We start from the raw sequence: 18,776 nt of genomic DNA on the forward strand, positions 1-18,776 counted from the left end.
ACCATGTGTGATGGGACAAACTCTTTCTGGTGTGAACATGGTGCAACTTGTGAGGAGATTGTTCAAGGAGAGAAGTACTCTTGCAAATGTCACCATGGATTTGCTGGGGAGCATTGTGAGGATTCTGGAGCACCCTGTGGTCAGATTTTTTGTTTCCATCATGCTGAATGCTTGGCTGAAACAGGTGATGTTTGCCAGTGTCCACCTGATTGGAAAGGCAGTGTTGATTGCTCTCTTCCAACCACATCATCAGGTTCTCTCCCTTCTTCCTTTCACAAATCACTACCTAGTTTGGATCATGTTGCAAGGAGGGGGGTTTATGTGATAATATATAAATATATATATGCCTGTTTTTGTTGTTTTTTCCACAAGCATGTTTAACCATTTGAAATAACTTTGAACAAAAACCTGAACTCTTTGCAACTTACAAGCTAGAAGTTTTAACCTTGCCAAAACACCCCTTTACTTGTTTAACCTCAGATGCATTATGGAGTTATTAATTGATTGAAAAATGTTGAAATTTCCAATCACACCTTAAATTGAAATGTGAAAGAACATGCATGGCTAGTTAGAGAACTTATAGGCTTACCTAATAGATTATCTGCCGCAGATTTTTACTCAAATTCAAGTACCACAGCATTGCCTAAAGTAAGCAACAGTAGTGAAACCAATGTGAGTATAACACAAATACTCCTCAGCTCAAATTGTTCTTATTATCCCATGTTACAATTTGATGACTATGTGCTATTGTCAAGTACAGAAAACACTGGCTGTCTTGGCAGTTTCTTCAATGGGAGCAGTTGCTGCTGGTGCCATTTATGGTAAGAAACTATACAGCAAGAAAAAGAAAGATGAAGTTAAGTTCCAACAATTATCAGAAATGCGGATTCAAGGGGTATTCTTAGATGATGATGATGACGATGAAAACCACATCATGGTACCTGAGAGGGTTCATGGTGATATCTCACACATATAGAGGGCACATCCTTTTTCCAAGATAAGAACATTTTAGGATTCTTAGCCAAATAGTTTTCACAGGGTCTCACTGACACTAGATTTTAATTTTGTAATCATATGATTGTGCTTAGTTATATTGTTATAAGATGTCATACAAGAACATCTTAGTTTTAGCTATCATGGGATTTTAGAGCAGAAAATGCTGGGTTTAAGTTCTTTGGTCCTAAAGACTGTTAATTGGCACTTTCATTTTTCTTCCTTATGCAATTACAATGGACACCTTCAGGGAAATTTGGTTTAAGTTGCAATCTTTTTTTCAAAAAAGACTGACTTTAGAAAATGAAAACATTAGGACACGTTAAGAAAATTTCTTTTTTTATTTAATATTTATTAATAATTACAAAAATATTACATTGTTTTCTGTTATGGGTTGGGCCTTGACATGGGTTAGCCCAATGAAACACATCAAATCAACAAGTCGCAAACTTTTGTAAACCACCAAAATCTAACATTTAGATTTCGGATCTGCCGCTGCTATCCCATACAGACCATCATTCACGCGAATCAACGTTATTAAACTCGAGATCTTAAGTAAAATCAGAAGGGGATTAAAAAGTCATGAAACATAAAATCATAATGTAAAAAAATCGTAAAAACATAAAAGTGTTTAGAATATTAGTAAATCGTTTTGATGAAAAAAAAAACGTAAAAACATAAAATCGTAGTGATAAATCGAGATTTTAACAACAATGACACGAACAAAACTAACCTTCCGTACATGTGCATCCCAAAATATATAATTTATAATTTCATTTCAAACTATTGTAGAATGGGAGTATATTAGATTTTTCCCATTTACACACAATTCATTCGTCTTAATACTAAATTAATAATGCATATGTAAATTGTGTAACTCAGTAACCCACAAATGGGTCTCTTCCATACAAGGCTTCCCTTATGTAAGGTGATGCTCACCCTACGGCTACAATTATATGTCAAATTTAATACCACCTTTCCTCCATGCTTTAAATATTAATGTGCAACCCAATGAGTGCAGCTCAGTTGGTAATTTGGCGCTGAGTTAGTGGGGTTGGATATGTGTTCGATTCTCGCTGAATGCATTCTTGGGGAGGGGGCTGAATCTTTAGCCATCACTGTTCCCCCGCACTCCGGATTAGTCCCATAGCCGGCTCAAAGAGTCGAAGCTCGTGGGGATACCGGAGGGAGCCAACTCGTCTCAAAGAGTCGAAGTTCGTGGGGATACCGGAGAGAGCCAACTCGTCTCAAAGAGATAATTAGGGTTGAGTAACTCAAAAAAAAATAAAATATTAATGTGCATATTTATTTCCGGAGCACTAGAGATTGCAGAATCACCAATATGAGATCGCCTAAGACAAACTCGGATCCCTTACGGATCATTTTTCATATTGTTTTCTGTTTTTAAGTGTCTGTACGAAAAATGAAAATAACATGATGACATTTTGTAATTATTAATTAAATTAAAAAGTAAAAAAAAAAATCTTAAACTAAACAAGTTCTAAAACATACCAAAAAAAAAAGTTGCTGGTCTTAGGTGAGATTCTACAAATAAAGTGGTGCTTAGATTCTACGTTTGTAATTATAATTTGGGGCAAAATACATAGTTAAGTTACAAAATTAAATAAATAAAAATTAAGAATATATATGTATTATTTCTTTAAAAATAAATTATAAAATAAATTAGTATTTAAAAAAAATATAATTTAATATGGAACGGTGACCTTTTTTTTTTTTTTTTTATTCCGATCTAACTATGAGACTAAACTCAGTTAAAGCTTTTTGTCTTATCCAAAGATATATTTGATTATAATTGAATCTAAATTTTTCAGATTTCTTTCTTATTTGCTCAACTTATGTTGCTATCTGAGTTCTACTCATTGAGTATATTTACTATAATTACATTTAAATCACATTCAGATCGAGAAGAGATAGAAAAAAATATTTAATATATAGAAATGCATTGATTATTTTTATTTATTCACGTGCAAAAATTTACAAACCACAATGTGACCATGTTGGTAGAGCCGTCAGGTCTCTAATATCTTAAGAGGCAAGTCAACCCAACAAGAGTTAATTAAGTCCAAAACAAAAAAGCATCATCGTATCATAGATTTTCTGTGTTTATTTTTTTAGTATTTAGCTAATGACTCATAATTCTCATTCTCTTGTTGTCATTACCACATTCTCTCACCAACAAAGATTTTTCTTTTCATTATTATTTAATTAATCCACTAATACCCATTTGCGTAACTCACTCTACGGCGTCTCCATGATCAGAGAATTGCCACCAAAATTACAAGAATAATAATAAAAAAGATGGCTTTCAATTTCATTCTATGGTGTCATCCCAAGCTGATTCTAAGCGTTTTTGTGCTCTTTTCTTGTTCCTTTGGCTTTCTCTCTGCAAATGATGAACTGGGCACAGGTGAAACCTTTACTGTTTCAAGCTTCAGCTACCCTGAGACTAGGCTCAGGCCCTTTGATTGGCGCTATATTAGAGGTGTGTGGGCCAATTGGCAGTGACCCTTTTCTTTATAGTGATTATCATTTGCTTTGTTGTTGTTGTTGTTGTGGTGGTGGTTGATCATGAAGCATTACCTTGTGTGAATTTTAATGGGTAGGAATTGAATTTCAATGTAAAGGTGAATTTATAGGAGAATGATTTCCCTTCTCTTGTTTTCCTTTGATCTTACTTCGTCTGTTGAGTCTCTTGAGGATTATGCAAATTGGTCTGTTTTCCTGTATTGCAGGGCTCCCTCTTGAGGAAAATCTAGGATATAATGGTGTCAATTTTTTTTGTCTTTTTTTATTATTTATATATTTTTGCTATGATGTGCGAAAGAGTCTTTTTGCAAATATGCAAAGGTAAAACTGGGTACAATGATTGATTTTATGAAATCACGAGTCTTATGTTTTCTTTTGATATAGAGATTTCAGAGATGGATAAACAGATTATATGGCATTATTTTACTGGTGTAGCCTTATAACCGTAACATTGGAAGAGCCATAAGTTGACTTGAAACATAGGATACAATCTTTTTTTTTTTTTGGTGTTTGTCATTTGTTGTTTAATTTGTGCTACATTGAATTTGTTACATTTAACTACTATCATCAGAATCCCTATATGAGCAAGAAATGGATAACAATCAGCTTTGTGTCATTTACTTTTGCTGAGTTTCAGCTTTGGCTAACTTTTTTACCTTCCTTGTGCTTTGGTGATTCAATTGGTTATATGATTATGAATTCTGTTATTTTGAAAAACTTAAAAGATTTTTTTTAACAAAAAAAAAAAAAAGAAAACTAATTTTCAGATATACGTGGACTTATGGATGATCTTACTTGTCTCCTGATGTTTCTATTGCTCCAGTTGACTTGCCGCCATGGTTTTCTGCAGTGTCTATAGCATTGAACTCAGATGTAGACCTTGTAAGTATATCCATACTTCTATGTTGATAGGGTCACCTTAGAATAACAGCATCTATATGATGCTTGTTGCCTTTGGATTTAATTTATTTCATATTGTTTTATAATGCCTCATATTACATGAAGTAAAAATGCAAATGACATACTTCTCTGATAAAGAGTCCTGTTTATATTTGCTTTTAAAATTCTCTTGATGTAACTATTACAATTGTCATTGTTGGTTGTGCTACAGAAAAATTTCATAAGAGTGCTCATCAGGATATCATCTTTCTGTTTAATCAGCTCTGGTTTATTTGCCTTGCTCATTTGTTCATACTTTATATATATATATTGTTTACAGGATGTCTCAAGAATTGAAGGGGTTCCAAAGAGCACACTGCCAATAATATGCTTTAGAGATGGAAGTCCTCCACTACCAGATGCCTTAAACACATCTATGAAAGATTCAGCCATCTCTGGTAGGAGACCCAACTAAAAAACTCAACTGAAGTTAATTAAACTTTTTTTTTTTTTTTTAATTAAAGTTCAAGAACATAAATTCTGTCTTAAATTTCCCTCTAATAGTATTACTTACGAACTTAGTTTGTGAAAAACCAAGAAATTGCATTTGAGTATACCCTATTATCCATCAACATGATACAACCTTTGGAGTCCCAATAAGTTCTTAGTATTCATTAAATTAGCGTCTTTCTTGAGGAGCGGGTTCTTGTTTTGATTCAATAGTATGTATTTAGTTTTTCCCCCTCTCCATTATTTTATGTGCTCTACTATGATGGTTTCTTTGGTTATCATGTAATGGATGATAGTGAACTTGCGAATGTGCAATGTTTTCTTTATTTCCTACTTTTGTGCTTTATTTTGAATCACGTTGACAATACTCATTCATGGATTCAAATCCTGTCCCTTTAATTGAAAGTTGTCAACTCATTAAAATAATTGACAACTAAGAGATAAGGTATTGCCATTTAAGAGAGAGAGAGAGAGAGAGAGAGAGAGAGAAATTTTTTGGCTGAGTTGACATTATTCCATTGGAGGGATAGTGAAAGGGACAGGAAAAAGGGGGACAGAAGATTCCAATCCCCCATTCAGTTGTTCTCTCTGTCATTCTCTACCTACCTTCTTGACAAGAAAGAATAGACAATTTTTTTTTTTTTTTGAACTTTCTGGTGTTGTGTCCCATTATTACTTTTTGTTCCGTTTCCTTCAGGCATAAATGGTCTAGATGTGGAGCAGTGCTTTCCTATGCAGAAAAATATCACTATGAAACTGACAAACAATCAGGTATTATTGTAGGTCCTTTTTACTTGAAGCAGTATCTTTTATTTGTTAACGCTGCCGGCATTGTGTCTTCTAGCTCAGCATCTCCTTATGCTTATAATGACTTAGAAGTACCAGGCTTAATATTAAGATTCTGATTGTCAAGGACCATTTCTCTTAAAAGCTTAAGTTATTAGATAAAGGAACAAGATCAATTTTATATCTTTAACATGCACCCTCATGCTAGAGTCTTCTTGGCTTGAAGTGCAGTGCAGATAATGTCCCAGCCCACTCTATTTTGTGCTGATATTCAACTTTAATTATGAAGAATGGGGGCAGCAATATAGACCGTGATACTATGTCAAGGATTAACCCCCTTAAAAGATTTAGCTATTAGGTGCACAAGTTTAGTTTTATATCTCTAAAGCCTATATTACTAGTGGAGAAGCGTTAGTTCACAAGTAATTTTTGTTTAGTTCTTTTTATAATACCATAAACAGTAAATGTAAGAAATTATTTTTCAGATATCTCCAGGTGTTTGGTACATTGGTCTTTTCAACGGCATTGGACCGACAAGGACACAGTCGAAGATGGTAAGGTTTATTATGCAGATATTACTTCTATCCAAAAGAAATCTGAACATTCAAAGTGTGTTTCATCACTTGTTGGAACAGTTTGTAATCCTTAGTGTGCTGTCTCTTTAATGCATTTCCATGCTAGAAGGGAAGGCTTTATGTTGAAGCACTTACTATCTTTTAACATTACTGTGCATAACTAAACAGAATTGTTTCTTTTTGAATCCTGAATTTGGTGGTGGATTTTATTGTTACTTTTTCCTCTTTATTCTAAATGTTGTTTACATTTCAATCTTTTCTTGCTTTCTGTTTAGGTTCACCTACCACCGACCCCAACTAGTTTGGGATGAAGGTGATGTTGATGATTCTAAATTTTGTTTACAAATCGTTTAACTTTTAATCTATGTTATCGTGATCTAAATCTTCTAAAATAATAATTTTATTAATAAATATTCAATTCAATCCATGATTAACTCCAAGTTTTCTGCAAATAATACTACTTCAAAATAAATCAAGTACTTCTGTTTGGCAAAAGAATATTGTTATTATTATTTGGATTGTCATAATGTTAGAATTTCCAGCCAACGATTTCTGGTCTTCTAGTGAATATTCTTTGGGATGGGTATAATTTCCATGCTTCAATGTGGGTTTATACTCATGATTTTTTTCATAAGGTGGTTTCTTTGTCAGATACACAGAGGGCTTGGCAATTGAGTCAAATTTAATTGTGTCATTCAGATGAAAGATTGTTCAGTGTACCTAGTGTAACACATCATTTCTATATACTAGCCCACTTTCTTTCTTTAAAGCTAGTGGAAAGATTCAATTTTTGAGCACTTAGAAAATGGGTTTTAAAGATTTCTATTTGACTCATTCTATCTCACTCAGCAAAGGTCTTGACACATTAACAACATATGGATGAATAAACAGTCACTTCTCTGTCTCTGCAGATTATCCGAGGCTCAGCATACTCCTACATTGCCAATATAAGTGTTGAAGCATGCACAAATCCAATCATGAGGGGGGATTTCTGTAACAGTACAGTTTATCCACTTTCTTGCACAGCTTCTGATGTCAATAATGCTTTGGAGGCTACAACTAACAATCCGATGTTGGAAATTTTGGTGACCTGCAAAAGTAATTTTGAAACTTTTTGTGTTCATGAAGGTGTAACAAACTTCCTCTCCTTGGATATAATGAATGTGGCAGAAGAATTTACCATTATGGCAACAAATGTCAGATTAAATGTTACACCTTCAAATAACACTTCTGGTGCAAATGATGTTAGTTTAATGTGTTTTATTCGCCATGGTGCAATGCCTTCAGTGACTTTGCATGATTATTTCAGTGATCTATATAAAGCACCCCTGGTTATTCCATCACCATCAATTGGTCGTTGGTACATTAGTATAGTACCAGTCAATCTTACAAAGACTCAGGATAGTGATGTAAGAGTTTGTTATTCAGTGGAATCTCATGTTCTTCATTGCCCACTTGGGAAAGCTGGACCCAATTGTACAATGGATAGCTACATGCTTCAGGTAGTATTCTTAGCAAAATGTGCCTCTGCCTCTATTTTTTTCTTTGTGCTCTAACCTTAAGTGGTTTCTTTATAATATTTTGATAATGGACTCAAAATGTGTCAATGTGATATTTCTTGGATTATGAAACTACATTTAACGTTACAAATAGGTAGAATCAGGATATGATCAAATGTAGTCATATCTCGCTCACTACAAAAATAAAAAATGAAATATTATAGTATGAATATTAACTTTCTGCTAGCAAATTAAAGACTTTGATAACATCTGAACTGTACAAATCAGAGAGATGAATGCAGTATGCAGAAATAGGAATCTGTCTTATCTCAGTGAAATCAATAGTGTAACTTGAATATAAAAGAATATGTTGTGTATTGATCTAATTCAGAGGGTTACAATATATAGAGACTCTAATAGGCTTATATGAAAAGCCCAGACCTAATACAATCAGAATAATTACAGACTCTAATCATATCTAATCAGACTAATCATATCTAATCATATCTAATATATTCTAACACTCCCCCTCAAGCTGGTGCGTATATCTTATGAGCACCAAGCTTGTTACAAATGTATTGAACCCGAGGACCTCTAAGAGCTTTAGTGAAGACATCCGCTAGTTGATCAGAGGAGTTGACGAAAGCAGTCTTGATTTCTCCTGATTGAATCTTTTCTCGAATGAAGTGACAATCAATCTCTATATGTTTGGTCCTCTCATGAAAGACAGGATTAGAGGATATATGTAGCGCAACTTGATTATCACAAATGAGTGTCATGGGTTGTTTCTGTTCACAAAGATGAAGGTCTTGAATCAACTGCTTTAACCAGATTAACTCACAGGTAGTATTTGCCATTGCACGATACTCAGCTTCTGCACTAGACCGAGCAACTACAGGTTATTTCTTACTCTTCCACGAAATTAAGTTTCCTCCAAAGAAGACACAATAGCCGGAAGTAGAGCGCCTGTCCGAGGGTGATCCTGCCCAATCAGCGTCTGAATAACAACAAATTTCTGTATTTCCCTGATCTGAATACAACAAACCTTTTCCTGGTGCTCCTTTGATGTATCGGAGGATTCTCACAGCAGCATCCCAATGTGAATTACAAGGGGAATCAAGGAACTGACTAGCCGTACTAACAGCGAAAGAAATATCTGGCCTAGTCACAGTAAGATAATTGAGCTTCCCAATTAGCCTCCGATAACGTCCAGGATCAGATAACGGCTCCCCCTGTCCGGGCAATAACTTGACATTAGGATCCATGGGTGTATCAACTGGTTTACTCCCCAACATACCAGTTTCTTCGAGGATATCCAAGGCATACTTCCTTTGACAAATAGAGATGCCCTGTCTAGATTGCGTCACCTCAATTCCCAAGAAGTAACGCAGCTTCCCAAGGTCATTTGTTTGAAATGCACTGAATAAATGCTGTTTTAACTGACGAATTCTGTCTTGATCACTTCCGGTAAGAATGATGTCGTCAACATAGACTAACAAATAGATGCACTTGTCAGGAGATGTAATCCTATAAAATACAGAATGATCAACTTTACTGCGGATTAAGCCAAACGCCTGAACGGCAGAACTGAAGCGACTGAACCATGCTCGAGGAGATTGCTTGAGACCATATAAGGATTTTCGAAGACGACACACTTTTCCAGACTCCCCCTGAGCAACAAAACCAGGTGGTTGCTCCATGTAAACTTCCTCTTGCAAATCACCATGAAGAAAGGCATTTTTGATGTCAAGTTGAAGGAGTGGCCAGTGACGAACAGCAGCAAGGGCAAGAAATAGGCGGACTGACGCCATCTTAGCGACCGGAGAGAATATATCGCCATAATCAAGGCCAAAGATTTGAGTAAAACCCTTGGCAACTAGGCGTGCCTTGAGTCGATCAACATGACCATCAGGTCCAACTTTTACAGTAAACACCCAGCGACAACCAACTATAGACTTCTCTGGAGGAGCAGAAACAAGGTCCCAAGTGCCATTGGAATGAAGTGCAGTCATCTCATCAAGCATCGCTTGGCGCCACCCTGGATGGGAAAGTGCTTCACCTGTGGTTTTAGGAATAGAAATAGAAGAAAGACTAGAAACAAAGGTGAAATGAGATGAAGAAAGACGGTCATAGCTCAAAAAGGTATAAAGAGGATAAGGGTTACGAGTAGTACGTGTACCTTTTCTTTGAGCAATAGGAAGAGCCTCTGGTGAAGGATCCGGAGGGGAAGAATCAACTGCAGGGGACAATGAGTCAGCAGGAGTCGAGTCGACAGGAGGCACAGTTTTACGACGCTGATAAGTGAGAAGTGGACGGTCCACAGGTATTGAAGCATGAGGTTGCTTATCTGGAATAGAAGTACCTGCAACTGGCAAAGACAAGTCAAGAAAAGGGACAAGAAGAACATGATCAACCTGTGACAATTGAGATGGGATAGAATGAAAGGGTTGTTGATCAAGAAAAGTGACATCAGCGGAAACTAAATAACGCTTAAGATCTGGAGAATAACAACGATAACCCTTTTAAAGATCAGAATAACCAAGAAAAATACATTTAAAAGCTTTGGATGTTAACTTGTCCTTACCAGGGGTGAGATCATGAATAAAACAGGTACAACCAAAGACATGTGGGGATAGAGGATAGAGAGGAGCATCTGGAAGCAATAAGTGATAAGGAATGGCATTATCAAGCACAGATGAAGGCATACGGTTGATGAGAAAAGAAGAGGCAAGGACTGCATCGGCCCAGAAGTGAAGAGGGACATGCATGTGAATAAGAAGAGTCCGTGCAGTCTCAATGAGGTGTCTATTCTTACGTTCAGCTACTCCATTTTGTTGTGGAGTGTGAGGACAAGTAGTTTGGTGTAAAGTACCCTGTTTGGCTAAGAAATTAGAAAAGTCCACAAAAACATATTCCTTAGCATTATCACTACGTAAAATACGAATAGAGGCACCAAATTGAGTAAAAATTTCAGCAGAAATTTTTTTATAAATAGAAATCAACTCAGAATGGTTTTTCATTAAATAGATCCAAGTACAACGAGAAAAATCATCAATAAAGGTAACAAAATATCGAAAACCTAAAACAGACACACTACGACTAGGACCCCAAATATCTGAATGAATAATTGAAAAAGGAGCATCAGCTCGTTTATTGACTCGATTAGCGAAGGAGGAGCGTATGTGCTTTCCTTGCTGACATGACTGACAATCTAAAGTCTGAAGACCGGAAAAAAGAGGAACCCTCTTCTGTAACTTGGAAAGATTAGGATGCCCGAGGCGACTGTGGATGAGTTGTGGAGATTCTGTGAGAGAACAAGCAACGGAAGGACTCGGCACAACCAGGTAGAACAGACCCCGTGACTCACGGCCCACTCCAATCGTCTTCCCCGTACCCGGGTCCTGCACAGAAACAAAACGATTTGAGAAAGTGACAATACAGTTAAGAGAGGTGATCAATTTACTAACAGATATTAAATTGTAAGGGATGTGAGGAATATAATAGACAGATGTTAAGGTCAATGAGGAAGTTGGACAGATTTGTCTAATTCCATGAACAGGAGCCTTAGTGCCATCAGCAAGGGTAAAAGAGGGTAAGTTATCAGAATATGTAAGGGATGAAAAGAGTTCCTTATTACCACAGAGGTGATCAGTAGCACCTGAGTCAAATATCCAAGGGCCAAGTGATGCAGAATGAGAAACACAAGCAACGGGATTACCAGTTTCTAAAGCAGAGGCCTGAGAGTGAGGAGAGACCTTTCTGAGAAGAGTCTGGAATGCTGCATAGTCTTCAGAAGAGAGAGAGACTGTACCATTTGAAGCAGAATCCGATTGAGCTATATTAGCAGCATAAGAAGGTCGCAGGTGAGGGTACTTTGTGTAGCAACGTTCCTCATAATGACCAAGTTGCTGATAGTAATTACAACGAGGTCGCTGACCACGTCCGACTGGGCCTCCTGGGCCACGTCCTCCTGGGGCTCCTGGACCACGTCCTACGGGGGCTCCTGGACCACGTCCCCCCGGGCCTCTACTACGACCACGTCCACCTCCAATGTTCCCGCGAAAGTCAGTACGAGAAACTAGAGCAGTAGAATCAACAGCAGAAGACGATGCAGGAGCAGATTTCTTATTCAGATTCAGAAGACGCTGATTCGTCATTGAAAGATCAGGCTCCCCACTAGTCAAGATAGTATCCCGGACATTATCATATTCTTCAGGGAGGCCAGACAGTGTGGCAACCATAAAGAGGCGTTCCACCTGTTTCCGATATGCAGTAGCATCAGTAGGGTAAGGCAACATATCCAAATATGCCTGCATCAAAGATCGACTCTTGCCAACATATGTTTCCATCTGAATGTCAGATGATTTGCTCAGTTCCATAAACTGAGAGATGATGAAATAGAGCTGCTGAACATCATTAGTGTAGAGGTTTTTTGCTTCCTGCCACACTTCAGTACAAGTTTCAAACGAATAGAAGATGTCCAAGACAACTGGATCAATAGATTGCCAGAGGATGCTCAGAAGCTGGTTGTCGATCTTTTCCCAATCAGACTTTGTCTCCTTAGGGACATTAGTAGACTTAGTCGTGAGGTGGTTCCCATGTCCTTGGCCAAAGAACCAAACTCGAACAGAGGTGGCCCAGTTCTTGTAATTAACAGAACCCTTCAATTTTGAAGAGGTAATGGACCCAACATTGGTAGAGATGATATTGGGAAATTTTTTGACAGGAGGAGGTTGAGAATTGACCTCCGAATAATCAGAATCATTTGCTGCCATGATATTATATAGGAGATGACCAAATCTGTACGGACGGATGAACAATGTTTTGTACGGACGGTGAATAGTAACGGTACGGTCGCGTCGAACAGTGAAAGCGTACGGACGGTGAACAGTGCAGACTGTACGGACGGTGAACAGTAACTGTACGGACAGTGAACAGTACCTGTACGGACACGATGAACACTATTTTTTTTTTTTTGGAAAACCGCGTGAACAGTGTAGAACTAAGCCGGAGGGACGCACGGCGTTAGAGGAAGGAGAGAACGCCTAAGCAGTGGGCTTAGGGTTTTTAGCGGAAGCGAAAATTCCCAGAACAAAGAGCTCTGATACCAACTTGAATATAAAAGAATATGTTGTGTATTGATCTAATTCAGAGGGTTACAATATATAGAGACTCTAATGGGCTTATATGAAAAGCCCAGACCTAATACAATCAGAATAATTACAGACTCTAATCATATCTAATCATATCTAATCAGACTAATCATATCTAATCATATCTAATATATTCTAACAGTGTACATGGGGTGCTTGTCCCTTGGGAGTTCATTTTTTGACTCCTTTGCTAGGATAAGCTGAACTTTCGTTTTATGATATTTGAGATTTAAACTATTTTATGCCCAATGCTGAAAAATAAGACTTAAAGAACTTGTTCAAGATATTAATATTACTCATATAGAATTAAAATATTGGCACTTTTCACTAATGAAGTACTATCCAACAGGATTCTGAAATAGTATTTTTTTCTTGGTTTGTTGACATAGATTTAAGTTTAAGAACACCATGTGATAGAGTCTATAAAGAACCAATTCAACTCAAAAGTTTAAGTTGTTAGGTGAGGCTACATTAGTGGTTTTATATTATATTTTTCTAACACACCCCTTCACATGAGAGCACATTGGACTTAAAGGATGGACAATGCACAGACCTCTCCTACCTATGCTAAGAAATTTCACAATATTTAATTATTTATTAATAGAATGAGTGGCAGTGAGAATCAAACTTTTGACCATTTATTTGGTCATGGAGGCTTTGATATCAAGTAAAGAATGAATTCAACCAAAAAGCTTAAGTCTGTTAGGTGAAGCTATATTAATGGTTTTATATTATATTTTTCTAACAGAATTAGTTCTATATCTTGATACTTGAAGATATTTATAAACTGGAATAATCCATTGACAAGATGAGAATGATTGTCTGCAGACATTTGTAAGGAGAGGTTCAACCCCCTTTGAGTCATATTATTTACCAGTTGGTAGAGGAGCATCTTATGATTCTGCCAATTTCCCTCTTGAGCCACTTTTAAGAAACTCATCATACAATGGAGAACCTGAAAACATTTGGACTTACTTTGTTTTGGACATTCCTCGTGGTGGAGCTGGAGGAAATATTCACATACAGCTATCCTCGGATGTGAAGATCAGTTATGAAGTTTATGCTAGATTTGGTGGATTACCATCTCTTGATAGCTGGGACTATTATTATGCTAACAAGACAAGGAGAAGTGATCCATCTACGTTTTTCATGTTATATGATTCAAGTGATGACAAGGTTAATTTTTATATCATGTATGCTAGAGAAGGAACTTGGGGTTTTGGTCTAAGACATCTTAATACCAGCAGTGATTCTGTGACGGGGCTAACTATCATGTCTCTTTCACTTGAACGATGCCCAAAAAGATGTTCCTCTCATGGGGACTGTAAATTTTCTTTTGATGCTAGTGGATTGACATCATACAGGTTTATCTTTAGCCCTTTGCTCATTCTTATTTTATCAGTTTGTTTACATTTCATTTGTTTTCTTTAAATTGCTAGGATAGAATACAAAAGCCCTTGGTAATGACTGAGGCACTGTGAAATAAAAAATAAACAATCAGATGTCATATTGTGGAGTTTCCAGCATTTGTTCCCCAACTTATTAAGGAATTAACGATTTACTTTTTTGTCTCAGCTTCTGCTCTTGTGATCGAAACCATGGAGGCTTTGACTGTAGCATTGAAATTGTAACTCATCAAGGTGCTTGTTCATTTTTGAGACAAGTATCTTAGTTTAACTCTTATTGTATTTATCTGATTCGCTCTATTCAACTAAGAAAATAATTGTCTATTAACTGACAGTATATATCAGAAAAATCCAACGAAGTTGTTTACAAACATACTCTTTTCGATAATATTTTTTGTGCATGTGTCGGTACATATTGTTATTGTAAAGAACCAATTCAACCAAAAAGCTTAAGCTGTTGGGTGAGGATACATTAATGGTTTTATATATATCTCAACACGCCCCCTCACACGAGGGCCCACTGGGCTTGAAGGGTGGACAATGCACAGGCCCACCTACCTGTGCGAAGAAAGAAATTTCACTAGAAAGAAAGTAGGTGGCGGGGCTGTGAGGATCGAACACGGTACACCGAGGCTCTGATACCATGTAAAGAACCAATTCAACCCAAAAGCTTAAACTGTTGGGTGAGATTACATTAATGATTTTATATATCTCAACAGTTATATACGTCTACTTATATACAATTTGCATGGTTCTTGAAGAAGTAATCAACTGACCAGATGTGGACCTTACTGTTTCTTTGCCAATCCATTTCTTTCTTGTTGCGATCTTACAAAACAAAATTGCAACATGTACCATTGAATGCATTTGCTGAGTTTATACTAGGGTAAACACGCAAGTTCACCGACAAAAACATGTTCACCTGCTTCAAAGCTCTTTGCCAGTCAAATTCCCTCACCCTACATTTTGTCCATTTTTTGCTTTTAAATGGCCTGCAAAGCATGTGACAGAAAGCTGCTGAGTATCAACTTTATTTCTATTTTGCTGTTACAAATTTATAATTCTTGTTGTGTAACTTATTTATTAGTTATAAATATGGGTATTTGTTTGTTTTATTCTTTTTTCATTTTATGATGCACCTGTAGTAATTTTTTTTGCAGATATCAAAACATGTTTTTTTTATTTGGTAATTTTAATTAAGTATGTAAGCTTGGTGAGCTTATAAGTTAAATTTAACTCTTCACTTGTTTACTTAAACTCGTGAGTTTGACAACTTCGGTCTAAATATATATACAGTTAAAATCCAAGTATGCTCAACTCCTACTTTGCTCTTCATTGTATATTTGCTATTGAATTTTGATTTCCAATATGGTGTGCCAGATATTTCTTATATTTTTTGTTTCTTAATCCAGTTATTGAAAATTTGTGTAGGACATGTGCGGGAATCAATTTTTCTCATTGTATCAAATGCTGCAGCCATACTTCCTGCCTATTGGGCCCTTCGGCAGAAGGTGGTTCTTTCCCTTTACTTTTTTTTACTCTTGGTGACTTTTATTATCTCATTATATAGATTTTGTGGTGACATGGAACACATAGTTTCCTTTTTCTTTTTTATTTATGCAAAACCCATAATTTCCTTTATGCAGGCATTTGCAGAATGGATTTTATTTACATCCAGTGGAATTTCAAGTGGACTATATCATGCATGTGATGTAGGTACCTGGTGTGCTTTGAACTATAATGTCTTACAGGTTAGAGCTCTGCCTTCAATATTCCCTCTTGCTCTTTCTGAAAATGTATAGAAAGAGAAGTTTTTGGAACTAGAAACGTTATGTCACTGGCATAGCTATTACAAGTTAAACCTATGCAGTGGAAGCACAAGCCTTGGGCATCTGTCATAGTTAGCCTGTACACATGCTTAGATGATGAGCTAAAATTTAATTTCTGTTTAGATATATAGTCCCACATTGGCTGTATGTACAACTAATGTGGAGTTTATAAGGTCTTGGGCACTCCCACCCTTTGAGCTAGCTTTTGGGGTGGTGTATCCCAAGGTTCTTTACATGGTATCAGAGCCTCGTCGCCCCCCACTTTCTCTTGTGGAATTTCTTAGCACAGGTAGGCTGAGCCTGTTGCATTGTCCACGCTTCAAGCCCAAAAGGGCTCTCGTGTGAGAGGGCGTGTTGAGATATATAGTCCCACATTGGTTGTATGTGCAACTAATGTGGAGTTTATAAGGTCTTGGGCACTTCCACCCTTTGAGCTAGTTTTTGGGGTGGTGTATCCCAAGGTTCTTTACAATTTCCTTTAAGGATAGTATGATCCAAAATACAATGTAATACAAAATGGCTATACTTGTTCTCCTGAGAATTTACAATGGCTTTACATATCAATGTTTCAGTTCATGGACTTCTGGCTCTCTTTCATGGCTGTGATTAGCACTTTTCTTTATCTAGCTACCATTGACGAGGTATTTAAGAGGGCAATCCACACAGCTGTTGCTATCCTTACTGCCCTAATGGCTGCAACAAAGGCAACAAGGTATATGAACTAGTAGACTGACAATTCACACACACCATTAAAGATGTTTACGTCATCTTCATATTTATCTATGCTGATTTATGCAGGTCTTCAAATGTTGTTCTTGTGATTGTGATTGGTGCTCTTGGTCTCCTTATTGGATGGTTGATAGAGATCTCAACAAAGTATAGGTCGCTTTTCTTTTCAATTCGGTTCTCAGTTAATTTCTCTCACAGGTGAGAATTTCTGTACTTAAGAGAGTAATTTGTTTGAGTGCAATATATATTGGTTACAGGTAACATAGTAGCAATTGATGGCACAGTGCTTTATTTTCATATTTTTTATTTTTCATGCATTCACTGCCTATTCATGGTTAGCCATTGTTGCCGATCCCTCCGACCCCCATAAGTTTTGTGGTTGATTGTAGCAAGATCTAGCTCCATGACTACCTTAAATCTCATTTGGGTTAAACCTTAATAGGCGTCTTCAAGGTTGTAATTTCATATACTGAATTCATGGTCTGATAACAGTTTTATGCTTTTATATTAAACTTGGCATGTGCTTGATGATGAACTCGTGAACACTGCTGATGAGGTTATGACTTAATATATAACTAAAGGAAAAGTATTTCTCCCGTTAGTGGAGATAAAATTATCTCCTGCAATCCCAAAATAATTTCGTTTTGGAGTTCCAAAAGATAATTTTATCTCTTGTGACAGAAGAAACAATAAACCATATAACTAAATAAGTAGTAACGATGAATTTTCGCTGCAGTTTGCAAAGTATAAAACGATGGCTACGTAATGTTGTTGATACACTTTTGAGACGGTACCGTTGGGCTTTTGCCTTGGCTGGTTTTGTTGCATTGGCCATGGCAGCAATAAGCTGGACACTTGAAACCAGTGAAAACTACTGGTTTTGGCATAGGTATTACAATATTGCTACTATCCTCTCTCACTCTCTTTCTGTCTTCTCTATCTCATGTTTGCACTCTTTTGATATGTTTACAGCTGTTGGCATATTACAATATACACATCATCTTTCTTCTTCCTTTGTTCAAAAGCAAATACCGTGGACAGTGAGAATCAGCTATCTACAGATGGAAACTATGAACTGACTCATCAGGACTCACTTCCAAGAGGTGGTTAGAATAATATATATGGAATAGGTGGGTGTGAAGACTGAAGAGGGTAGATAAGTGGATCTTATAGGATTTTAATGTTGTGTTTAAGGTAAGTTCATGTGAAGGTGGCACAAAAATGTGCCAGTATTGAATAGGAGGAAATGAGGAATATATGACTGCTGACTTGGATAAGAAATCATCCTAGGAGTGAATTCTGAGGCCAATAACAAGTGATGAAGCAAAGCAGTCTCTTGTAAATTCTTGTCAGCATAAGGTTTGTTTCTGGCATTCTTTATAGGATGTTTTTGCTTTAAGTATCTCTAGGATAAAGAATCAAACTAGGGATAAATTTTTGTCATAGGATAATAGGGCATTGTTTATGTAATTATAGCTTAGAAGATAACTTGCCTTTGAAATGTGTCATATTAAGAGATCTTCTGATAAAAGCAACTCAACATAATGGATCTTATTTACTTCAGCAGTTTCTTCATAACTTAACTCCAGTTCGCTATTTTATGAAAATGAAAAAAAAAATGGAGAAGTTCGCAATACACCTTATAAAATACAAGGTTGAGATAAAAACATAAAGAAAGAAAAAGAAAATGTCTTTTACTATTGATGAAGACACTAGCACATGTAATAGTGGGGTATAAATTCTAAAATGAAAAATTTCTAAGTATTCTACTTTCACAACATAACTCTTGTTTAAGTTGTTGATAGTAATGTGATTATATCTCAGTTTTCCCCCCTAAAACATTGAAGTGGGACTAACATAATTCAAAGGT

The 18,776-nt window shown here is 36.5% G+C and overlaps 1 protein-coding gene across 1 annotated transcript; it reads left to right on the plus strand.

Annotated features, from left to right (window-relative positions):
* The first annotated feature begins 3,312 nt into the window (after window positions 1–3,312).
* On the plus strand, window positions 3,313–18,454 carry LOC133305107 (uncharacterized). The gene is made up of 15 exons (XM_061505242.1): window positions 3,313–3,496; window positions 4,364–4,422; window positions 4,760–4,877; window positions 5,627–5,700; window positions 6,201–6,269; window positions 7,202–7,792; window positions 13,771–14,306; window positions 14,518–14,582; window positions 15,780–15,859; window positions 15,995–16,099; window positions 16,717–16,889; window positions 16,976–17,104; window positions 17,643–17,795; window positions 17,879–18,009; window positions 18,101–18,454. Exons 1-15 carry the CDS (start codon window positions 3,313–3,315, stop codon window positions 18,112–18,114), a joined length of 2,481 nt encoding a protein of 826 aa, XP_061361226.1. The 3' UTR covers window positions 18,115–18,454.
* Window positions 18,455–18,776: the final 322 nt, after the last annotated feature.

Source organism: Gastrolobium bilobum, unplaced genomic scaffold (assembly GCF_033153095.1).
Source record: "Gastrolobium bilobum isolate Gb01-03AN ecotype WA unplaced genomic scaffold, APGP_CSIRO_Gbil_v1 utg2363, whole genome shotgun sequence".
NCBI classification, from domain to species: domain Eukaryota; kingdom Viridiplantae; phylum Streptophyta; class Magnoliopsida; order Fabales; family Fabaceae; genus Gastrolobium; species Gastrolobium bilobum.